Source organism: Arctopsyche grandis, chromosome 6, assembly GCF_051622035.1.
Source record: "Arctopsyche grandis isolate Sample6627 chromosome 6, ASM5162203v2, whole genome shotgun sequence".
Taxonomy (NCBI): Eukaryota; Metazoa; Arthropoda; class Insecta; order Trichoptera; family Hydropsychidae; genus Arctopsyche; species Arctopsyche grandis.
Window position 1 is genome coordinate 4,426,255 of NC_135360.1, and position 11,606 is coordinate 4,437,860.

Sequence of the window (11,606 nt, forward strand, 5' to 3'; positions counted from 1 at the left end):
AAACAGTTGCAATTATTATTAATAACGACGACAAATCCACTTGCATTGTTACTTTGGCTAGCCATATTTAGAGCGATAATAAATTATAATTTATGACGTAATAAATTACAATAAAATAATAGAAGTAAATATCTTAGGACGTAACGCACGAAATATCAAACAACGAATCAAGCGAAATGTTCATACATAAGCAAAAGGAGATTTTGCTTCTAGCGCACAGCTTCAGCAAGTGTTGCGCGAGCGAGACGACTGTAGAGTCGTCTCACTCATGCGCATACGCAAATCTATTGCGCATGCGCAAAAGATCCAGAGCAAAGGTCCGCATCCAAAGTTACGTGCTCTTCAACGGGGATGCTCGTTTATGTCAATTTTGGATCAGACAAAAGATCGTATATATCATATTCACGTAATTAATAATATATGAAAGAGAAACAAAACTACAATAAAAGGAATTCAGAAAATAAACGGTATGAAAATATTTTTGACATAGATTTTAAGGGATGCGCCGCATCCACAGCATCAATGGACGGCACGCCACTGTTACAGTCTACATATGTTATTAATAGTTCTGTTTTTAATGTTCAACTATTAATATGTGATATTGTCACAGGCGCAGTGGGGAAAAAGATATTTGTGTTCAAAAATACTTGGTCTTTTTGTAATGACCCTGTATATAGTCGATATATTTATTTGCGTTGGCGGCCTGGTGGTTGACAGCTAATTTGCTGTTGAATGGTGCACCATTCCATCCTCATTCACCATTAAATTAAATATGAAGTGGTTTCCCATCAGTGGGGCTTCGCCATCGACGAACTTCTTCTCGTCGGGAGAGGGTTGGAATTGAAGATTTTCCAACAGCGTAGGATAAATGTGTTCATAACAGGGGGAAGAATTCTAATGCGATTATTCTATTTTTAATCATTTTCATTTTTATTGAACACATCATACATACAATATCATACAAAATAAGAATAACGATTTACATACAATAATGAGTATATTTAACCTTTGAATTCAAAGTTGTATCCACCCCCGAAACTGTGAGGTGCACTTCCTTGATCGTCATTGGGTTCTGCTCCGATCTGTCAATTCATATTATTAAATAAGTAAATATATGTATACAATACAATCAAATGAGCTTTGGACATGCAGTGCATTCGAAACGTTGCAGTTGTTGGCCAGTGAACATACATTTATAAGCCACTTGGATTTGAAAGTTGAAAAATAAGAACTCTGCGATAATACTGAAGACCTTTTATGCCCATAGTGATGTTCCTGTTTACTACTAATTGATACTATTACAGTGTTTTAGTGGCCAATAGCTCTGTGACGGCCAACAACTGAAACGCTAATCCTACCCGTTGTTTATATGTATTATTAATTACTAGTGTTGCGCCCGATGAAATATCATCGCATGGGTGTTGGCATATTAAGTTAATAAATAAATAAAAAATAAAAGAAATGTGTCGGCTCTGTGTTCGATCCGCACGTGGTCGAATTTTTTTCACATACCTTTTAAATATATTTAATTTAATATTTGTATTTAATTGTTTAATATGAAAAAAATGGTAAAAACTACCTATCTACCTACATATAAACAATATAAAAGACCAATAGAAAAATTAATTAATTAAATAAATTTTCAATAGATGGCGCTAAATGCTCACTTGCCTAGGAGGAACATTGGTAGCAAACAATATATATATATATAAGTTTTTTTCTTTCGTTATTACATTCGTACATTTTGTTGGCAGTGTTGTAACTGTGACGCTCAAACATATGTATGTCGAATCGAAACGACTATTATAGTACGGCGAGCGTTATCTCAGATACACGGACAGATAGACAGACAGACAGACACACAGAATAGCGATATTATATAAATATATATATAACTAGTGTTGTATGTCGAATCGCAACGACTATACGTCGAGCGTTATCGCAGATACACACACAGACACGCCAAATTGCTATATTATATATATTATAATATAACGTAACTCGAATGAATCGATTAAAATATTAAATCTCTTAGCCTCTCCAACAACCAAAGCATGCATCTTCGGTCCATGGGTTTAATCCTATATCGCCCACTTATTATATTACGTATGTATGAGGTAAAATGTCCCAAGTGGTTCTCCTTCAAAGGGTAATTTTCTAGTGCACTTTGTACAAAATGTTACATTCTTTGTATTTCAATGGAAAACGGTAGCATTACGTGACAGCTATTTCCAACCTTTTTTCAAATTCTGAGAAGTCGACCGTGCAATTATTGTGTGGACTCGAATGCACTTCCTAAACACGTACATCAACTATTATGCACAATGACAATGTACATAATAAAACTTCAAGGTTCGAATCTACTTTGTTGCATTTACATAAATACTACTACATTTAGCGGTAAACGGCCAATTTTGCAATCGTACACGACAATCGAGAATCTGACACTCATTACTAAAGGGCGGACCGGAAACGTGCTTTTTCCAGGAATCAGGGCGTTTTGGGTCTATTTACAAAGCTAGAGTGCAAAAAAAAGGTTTTTCATAAAATTGAACAAAGAACAGCCAACAATTAACAATGAACGGCACGCTTCCGGTCCAACCTCTACTCATTGGCGTGAAAGTTCGCGTGGATGACTCTCTGTGGGTGGAATTTTCAAGTACCACACATTCCGTGTTTGAAATTTTTGTGACGTGTGCGAGATCACCATGTGCGAAACTGTCACCGAATCGCATAAAGGTCTATTCATATCTGGCCAGCACGAACCGGCAACTGCACGAAACCTACAAGTACGGACTATGTATATGAATGCGCATGCGCGAATTGAGTATGAATGTGTCCATATAGAATGAACCAAAGAATACTGTCCGTACTTGGAGGTTCGGTGCAGTTGCCGGTTCGTGCCGGTCTGGTATGAATAGACCTTTAACAGTACGCCAAAATATTTGAGTATTTGGAAATTTGGATACCTAGTGTTTTTGAAGAACTGAAGGAAAATTTTGACCGAATGGACACTTGGCCGAACGGATATTAAGCTGACGGACTTTTGGCCAAACTAATACTTGGTCAATTGTGTATTGAAATTACTCACTGAAAACAGATACATTATTCAGAAATCACCTCAACCCCATTAAAAATTTAAATTTTTGATAAATTTAAACAATAAAAAATTTCATTTGGCCGAATGTCCTAGTAGGTCTAGTGTCCATTCAGCCAATAGTCCGTCAATCGGAATCCATATATGTAGATTACACATCAATTTAGATTTTAGTCTTGATTGAGTCCATTTTTGTGTCAAATTTTAAGTCTACCTAACATATGTAGATTTAGGTTTTATAATGTATGATTTTACCAGAAAAAACTTTTTGATTATACGAAACGCCATCAGAAAATTAATATTATGAATTGTTATTAAATAGATTTGGCTGATATTTATAAATGCGTTATCAGAATACTAGGGACGAATATTAAATATAACCTCTCATGATTTATTGTCAAAAACCATCCTCCAATCAATGTATAATTTGAATTTCCACTTCTTATTTTGATTTTTAGAATTTAGACACAAATACTAACCGGTCTTCCGTCTTCTTGGTATTTTCTGTAGTTGACATTATGCCTCTGTTCTACATTATATAACATGGGTCGTCCTCCTTGTTTTCCTTGACCTCCCTGTCCTCCTTGTCCTCCCTGCTGTTGGAAATATTGACTCTAAAATCAAATAGCAACATTAAAATGTGTTGTAATGTGTGTATTCTATATTGAAATGTATAGTTTACTTGTTGCTTAGGTTGTTGTTTGATGGGGGTGGTGTAACGTTGATTTTCTTGCTGCTGTTGATACTTTGGAGACGGTTGTTGATAACGTTGATTGCGATTGTCTTCTTGTTGATAGTTTTCACTGTCGGTTTTGTAGATTCCTTTCTTTTGATTCGGCTCTGGTTGTTTGTAATCTTTCCTGTATTCTGGGGGTTGGTATTCTGGAATTGGTTCTACCGGTTCCGGTTGACGCGGGATGTGATCACCTTCTAAAATCTGAAAGTGTACGACCCAGTTGATAAGGTTGTGAAATTCATATTTGTATGCAACGAAATTGCATAAAAAAAGAGCGAATTTCCGCAAAAGTGAAATATGTTGTAGTTCGGTGAAATTTCAATATTGCTAACAGTCGGAACGAGCGAGAAAAGCGTGCTTGGATTCGGTTCAAGTGAAAATGTTTCACATTCCGACTGATCATCGAAGCGTTGAGAAACCAATAAACGTTTTTACAAATTTATTATGATATAACGCCGATATTCTCACACGAACGTATCATACTATTTAATTGCTTTGTTTTTTATTCGATATTACGTTATGCGTTCTATTTATTTATTATTACGTCAAGTCGTGACAGTTTTAATTATCAATAGTTAAAAATAGCATTATGCAGAAAAAAAGTAACAATAGGAAAGTAAGATTTTCCACTAGCACGGGACGCGTGTGACTTCAATTTTTAAAGAAGAAATTCAATATATTAAATTCTCCCAGAGTACGAGCTAAATGCTTTGTCTTTGTCTAACACGTTATATTAAATACGAAAGAGAGAGATGCAAAAAGATTCACTTATATTAGATCGCATTACGGATATAGTACCGTCACAACTGAATATAATAATTGATAAACGTACATTTAAAATGATAATAAGGTACGTATTTAAGATTTTTCAAACATTTTAATGCAAATATAAATTTTGATAAATTAAACATACAAAATTTGCAATACTATTAAGAAATATTTACTTATTTAATTTTTTAAGTTGTATTAGCATTGCATCAAGGAAGCGATGAGTTCTAATACGCACATATTATTTTTTACGTACAGTCATTACAATAAAAACATACATTTTTTACAACAATTAAAACTTAATTTAAATAAGTTCTTATTGTTTTTGAATTTGTTTTAATTCGTCCACTTTTAGATTAACTCTCGACGATTCTTGTTTATTAATTTGAATTATTCAAGATTATCCATTTCTATCACTCAATGATATAGGTTTTTCATTCCAAATTGACCCTTTTTCATTTAAAATTGACCATTATTCATTTCAAATTGAGCTTTTTTCATTTCAAATTAAACCCTTTTCATTTCAAATTGACCCTTTTTCATTTATAATTGATATTGAATTGTATATTGAGTATATTTTACATTTGAAGTGCCTTTGATATTTTCGCGAAGGTTACCGAACCCTAATCCGCATTGTACATACCTTGAATCCGTCTTTCCCTGCCATGTACTTGACGAATATAGTTTTTCCGTTGGGATCTATGTATTGGTAAGCTCCTGTCCTAGTACCATCAGGAGCTATTGATTCGCCTTGTTTCAGACCGTTATCCGCTGCGAATATATAGTTGAAAACTCCATCTATCACAAATGAAAACAAGTATTAAATTTGCAATATCAAAAACAATGATTATTTATGTTTTCTCATTTACCATTGCTCAGGCCTTGTTTGTGGGTCAATATAGCCGAAGGAGGAGCCCTAGGTGCATCCTATAAAATATTACAAAGGTCATACCTATCCAAAAGTGTTAAATAGTGTACAAAATCTTGACTTACAGGCTCGCTGTATTGTGTTGATTGTCTATTATCGTTTTGATTTTGAAATGTCTGTGGTCCGTAATATCCATCATCTCTGACGCAGAGCGCTCCCGAAACTATGCTCAGAATGAAAAGTGTTGGCAGCATTTTCTTTAAATCAAATACTATAATACAATATTGTCAAATTTGAACCGTTGTCAGATGTGAAATTGAGGAAAGTGTGGGTAGAATGCTTTTATATAAAACTTTTATATGTGTAAACTAGTGAACCCCACCAAGTATTGCTCGGTGGCAACGGTTCGTTAGGTGTAATTGCGTAATTCAGGGATATTCATCATCGGGCCTCAATAAATAATCAATTGACAAAAAAATCATTTTTGTGTGATTAATCAAGTCATTCGGATTTTATTGCGGAATTGTAAATTGCCTCGATAATTTATGATTAATAATTAAATGGAATATTCTTAATTTAATAGTTTAACATGTCTGCCAAACTTAACACACCATTGAACGATATATGGTCGTTATGACACGACTTTTCGGTCTTGCATAGTCTAGTCAAGACCGAGTGACTTTTTATAATCGTCGTCTATGCCCGCTTATTATATCATTCATTGTGTATGAAAATGATAGGACGTGAACAACACGACTTGCTTGACTTTTTATTATACATTGAATTGAGTTCCCTAGAGAATTGCACAAAAAAATGGTTGAAATAGTACAGTTTTATGGGATTTTTTAAAATTACTTTGACTATAAATACAATATTACAATTATTGATCTAAGCTAATATAATATGTATATACATACATAGGATGGAAGGATTCAATAAATATACTATGTACATATAATAAAAGTCGAAGTCCAAACTTCAGTTAAAATTTTCAATGTCTTCTAGCATAAAATGGCTAAAAATAAATTACAATGAAAAGAAAATTTAAAAAAATAAATAAAGGAATTTTTTAAAAATACTATTTAAAAAGTTGACATGTGAAAAAATCGATGTATTAAAAGTTCCCAAAAAGGGACAGGAAGATGTTTTTTTTATTTTTATTTCGCGATGGTTTATTTTATCTCAATATACAGTTGTTAAAGGGGGTTTATTAAATAGTATTTTTCAATGATTTCAAAATATAAAGTTTTTACAATTATTGGTTGCTTATTTATGTAGATTCAATGAACATACATACAACTATTTTACAGTTGTTGATTAAAAAGTCTTTTCCAATGATTTAAAAATATAAAGTTTTTGCAATAATTGGTCGCTTATATATGTAGATTCAATGTACATACATACAACTACTTTTTTCTATTCATTTTACATATAATCTGCCCAATAGATTGAGTAAAATAGTCTTCGTAAGATATAAAATTTTTGTCACACAGTAGAAAAATCACTGCGCTCTTCATACTCTTGTCCCGAGTCTACATACAATATGGAGATACATATATATTTTTTTGATTTTTAAGTGCTTTTTATTATTACTAAATTATATTCACAATACATCTTATATCTATTTTAATAGCTACTGATCTACTGATCATTTTCTATTTTACAATTTTAATTTATTTTTTTTATTAATCACATTATTATATTATTATAATTTTAATGTACAGCATAATAGGAAAAATAACTCAAAAACCTATTTACAATTCTTATAAATGCTCATAATACATGCAATACATAATATTAATTAAAGACTCTCTAAAGTCTATGATCTAAAGCCCTTGCTTTATATATACATATATTATGTATTATATGTTTTCTACCATTGCTGAATGCGCTACAAATTTGGTAGCTGAAATGTACCAAATCACCTATGAACGGGTATAGTAGATGTATTATGTGGTTGGACTTTAGTCTAGCGTGGAGAGGTCGCCGGGTTCGATCCCGTGAGTTGACCCTCGATTGAAAAGAATTTATTCTGAGTTATCTATAATGCTGCTGGTCAGACTTGGATATTTGTGACTCCAAGTCGATCGTTACCTATCAGAGATTGTCAATTTTTCTGATTTCTTTGTTGAAACGGTTCCTCCATTCAAAATTGGTTAAAACCTCATCCTATCCACTATGTCACCACTATTTGGGTATGATTTATGTACAAAATTCATAGATGCCTCGTTAATTTCGAGTTTTTAGTGACTTATGTAATAAAAATGCTGCATTGTTTGCAACGTTCCCATTTCCCAAGAAAAAGTGTTAACTTTTTTCAATTACTATTATCCTACAAAGCTAGAGAGCAAAAAAAAGGTTGACAATAGAAATTGACAATAGTACACCCTTTATTTAGGGCAAAAACATCCTGACCGCCTTTCCTTACTTATCGCCATAAAATTACAAAACAATTTGAACTGCCAAAAAGCAAACTTGCCGTTTTGTAGACTCATTAAAATTTATAATAATATTATAATACATATATTTATATTATTTATTATATAATGTAATGAATGCCTTTCATTTTGAGTTTTTTGCTTTTTAATAAAAAAAAATTCGTATATAATATTTGCCGATGTAAAATCGTGCGAATCCCTCCCCCAAGCCCCTCTTATTCATTCAAACACACAGCGGAGCCAGCAAATTTATGAATTCCACGGAATTTTCCCATGCTTCGTTCTACATTCCACATTCTATGGCAGTCCATTATATTGAAGTGGCGAGGAATGCGGCCGCATTCCGATAGGACTCTGAACGTGACGATGAAGATCGGAAGACGCCTAAATGGGTACCCCAAACTCCGATCCTCAGACCACAAAAATATTTTTATGGCGGTGTATACCGCGTGCATATGTGAGTACACATACATATGATATTGTAAAAGGTGAATTAGATACTAAAAGGCTTAAATTTCGTATAAGTGTTCGTTTTATATAATATCGGAGTTGCAGTATTATAAGTTGGCTTGAGTGCTAAGTGTGTTCTGGGCGTTTTCCTATTGGTCAATTTCCGCAATCGAATGTTCTCGTTTCTGTTCTTGTATGAAGTTTCTGGAACAGCTAAATGGGTTGCTCAAGGCATTAAGTCAACATAATTTTCGGTAGGGTTTTTTTACGTTTTTGAGATATAATTCAAAATTTGAGAATCACACTTGTGGACGATGATTGAATTTTATATGGCCTTTCTCTATGTACGTGCCTGCGAATTTCTTTTTCGCTCGCACTCGCTATCGTCGAGATACGTCTATCCTACTTTCTCCCTTTATACGAGATAAATGGAGTTAAGTATGCGAAGGAAATAGAATTGACTTGTGCGCCGCTTTTTTATTTTTCTTTATTTACTCTCTAAGCCATAAAAATATCTTTTCATATAGTATGAACGTACAAAAATGACTAAAATGATGTATGAAGGGACACGTGGTACAAATCAATGAGATTCGTTTGACGCTTTAAACTACATATGTACATATGTTTATTACTCGATGTGCCGTAACGAAATATCGCTTGGTCGCGACGCTACGCAGCACACCAACTTAAACATGCCAACTCAACCAAGCGTGCCAACTTGAATCACTTATACGTAATTTAATTTCGAATCCAAAATATAGGTACGTCAAAATATGTACATATTTTATTTTAAACTAGCTGAACCCGGCATGCAATGCAATGCCACAATAACGCGTACAATTCCCGTTCCTGTTCTCGTTCCCTTTCCCGTTCCCGTTCTCGTTCCCGTTCCTCATTCCATTCAATTTTATATATAGGTAGAGATATATTTGTTGACGTGGGCCATCCGCTGTGTGCTTGTGGTACAGCCCTGAATTGTCAGTACATTCGAGTGCAAGGTAGGCGTGGCGCGATTATTGTCACACTCACGGCGTGATGCGTTGAAGGCGGGATAGCTTTACTTTCGCGCCAGTAAAATCGTAATTACGAATATTATTATTAAGAGATTTTTTCCCGTTTTTTTTTTCACAGTAATCTTCCCGGACATGCATACAACAAATCCTGAAAGTTCCATCGTAATCGGTTCAGTTGTTTAGGAGCCTATACGAGACACACACACACAGACATTCAATTTTATATATATAGATAACTCCAATGCACCTTCCTAGACAATTTATTAAAAACATTGCAGCATTTTTATTACATAAATCGCTGTATTTCGAGAGCCTGAAGAACACGAAATTAACAATTAATTAATCCATAGAGACATCTATGGATTTATACACAGTTTTTTACATATTGTACATAAACCAGATTCAGATATTTGTGACATAGTGGGTGGGATGAATTTTGCTAATTTAATGGAGGAACCGTTTTAACAATGATATCAGATAAATTGGCAAACTCTGATAAAAAACGATCGACTTGGAGTCACAAATATCAGATTTTGCCAATTTTATCTGATCATTGTTGAAACGGTTCCTTAAAATTGGCAAAAAAAAATCATCCTACCTGCTGCATCACAAATCTTCTGTATTATGTATGTACAATTTGTAAAATCCATAGATGTCTCAATGGATTAATTCTTTAATTAATTAATTAATTAATTGTTAATTTTCATGTTCTTCAGCTTCTCGAAACACAGCTGCATTGTATGTAATTAATGGTCCACAAGGCAAGTCTTCCTGTCAAGCCTTCCTGGTATATATGTATGTAAAATAAAAAAAAAATAAAAAAAAATCAGTTAGGATTATTATTAATATTTGAAATACCATATAGGACTAACTGGTTTTTCAACATAGTTTCATTTGCCAAACATGTTTAATTGCTTGGTTACGAAGCCTCAAATGCTGTAAATCAAACGGCGTGATGAACCGTAAATAACTATTACGAATTTTCAGAAGAGGTTCTGCGCAGAGATTGCCATCTGTCTTGCTGTAAGCATGCGCTGACAGTCTGCCTTCTTGCTGCCCCATCCCATGTTCACATCCCTCCCCCACCCCTCTTTGAGCATCCATTGTCCTCACCCCATTCGCGAAGAGACGATAATTTGAGTGGTATTGCCACGTCTAATCAAATTTTATTGCCGCTTAATTTGCTTCACTCTTAAAATGGACGCCCAATTCATCACTTCGATTCATAAGGGATCTTTTAAAATATATTCATTTTTTTTATTTCCGTCCGCTATCGTTTGAATGAACTACACGCGATTGAAAATTTTGCGATACGTTCAATTCGATTATTCAATAAATAAATGCACCAATCATAAGCATGGAAACTGTAGACGCATTTCGCCGATTGGTTCAACAAAAAAATAATATCATTTGAAAATTAATTAGGTACATATATTACATTTTTTACATCAAATCTTGATTTGTTCCATGGACTGGGGATCAAAATGTACTCCGAAGTTAATTAGAGCTTATAAAAGATTATGAATCTTACAGATATTCTTAACCTTTTTTAGTTTATTGAACTTATTTTGAATTTAAGCATAAAAAAAACAAATTAATTGAAATCTTAGTGGCGTACTCTCAAATTTTTAGGGATTATTATTACTTGAAATATTGTGAGGACTGTAGGATTATAGCTCAACTTGTGCTATCCCGAATCAAGATTAGTGATCTCTTCTATTTCACAATAATACACAAGTCGTACGATGGCATCATCACGCTCCTGTACAACATGCAAAGCCATATAACCTCGACTCAATTCAACTCTTCCAGAAGATGATTTCATCACTCGATCGTACACCGATCAACCTTGAGGCACACCTGCACACTGACCTGACCTCCATGGCCGTGGATACTTCATATGATCTCGTCACCAGTGGTGTAGTGCTAAATTTTGAGGTGCCAGTACGCTCGATTTTGCCAATATTTAAATGTGCTAAAGACACATCTGGTGCCTCACATAAAGCCTGGTGGTATCCTTGATCCTGACAGCATTTTGTCATCGAGTTTGGGTGAAAAATATTGCAAAAGTGGTAAAACTTTTCGAAAAAATAAAAATTTTATACTATTTTGATTTTTGAAATTTTTATGGCGGGTTGCGTACCGGTGCCGATAAAAGGTGGCGGGATGCCGTACCGGTGCGTACCGGCTATTCTACAACCCTGCTCGTCACCCGGAGACAAGGGATTACCTCGAG

At 34.0% G+C, this 11,606-nt stretch overlaps 1 protein-coding gene across 1 annotated transcript; it reads right to left on the reverse strand.

The window, feature by feature from the left end:
* Window positions 1–717: 717 nt before the first annotated feature.
* Window positions 718–10,437, reverse strand: LOC143912528 (uncharacterized). The gene is made up of 12 exons (XM_077431813.1): window positions 10,410–10,437; window positions 8,409–8,570; window positions 6,325–6,329; window positions 5,595–5,726; window positions 5,471–5,528; window positions 5,245–5,399; window positions 3,780–4,034; window positions 3,577–3,711; window positions 2,865–2,969; window positions 2,219–2,295; window positions 1,007–1,082; window positions 718–894 (listed from the first exon to the last, which is right to left on the reverse strand). The coding sequence occupies exons 1-12, from the start codon at window positions 10,435–10,437 to the stop codon at window positions 718–720; spliced, it is 1,365 nt and encodes a 454-aa protein (XP_077287939.1).
* Window positions 10,438–11,606: the final 1,169 nt, after the last annotated feature.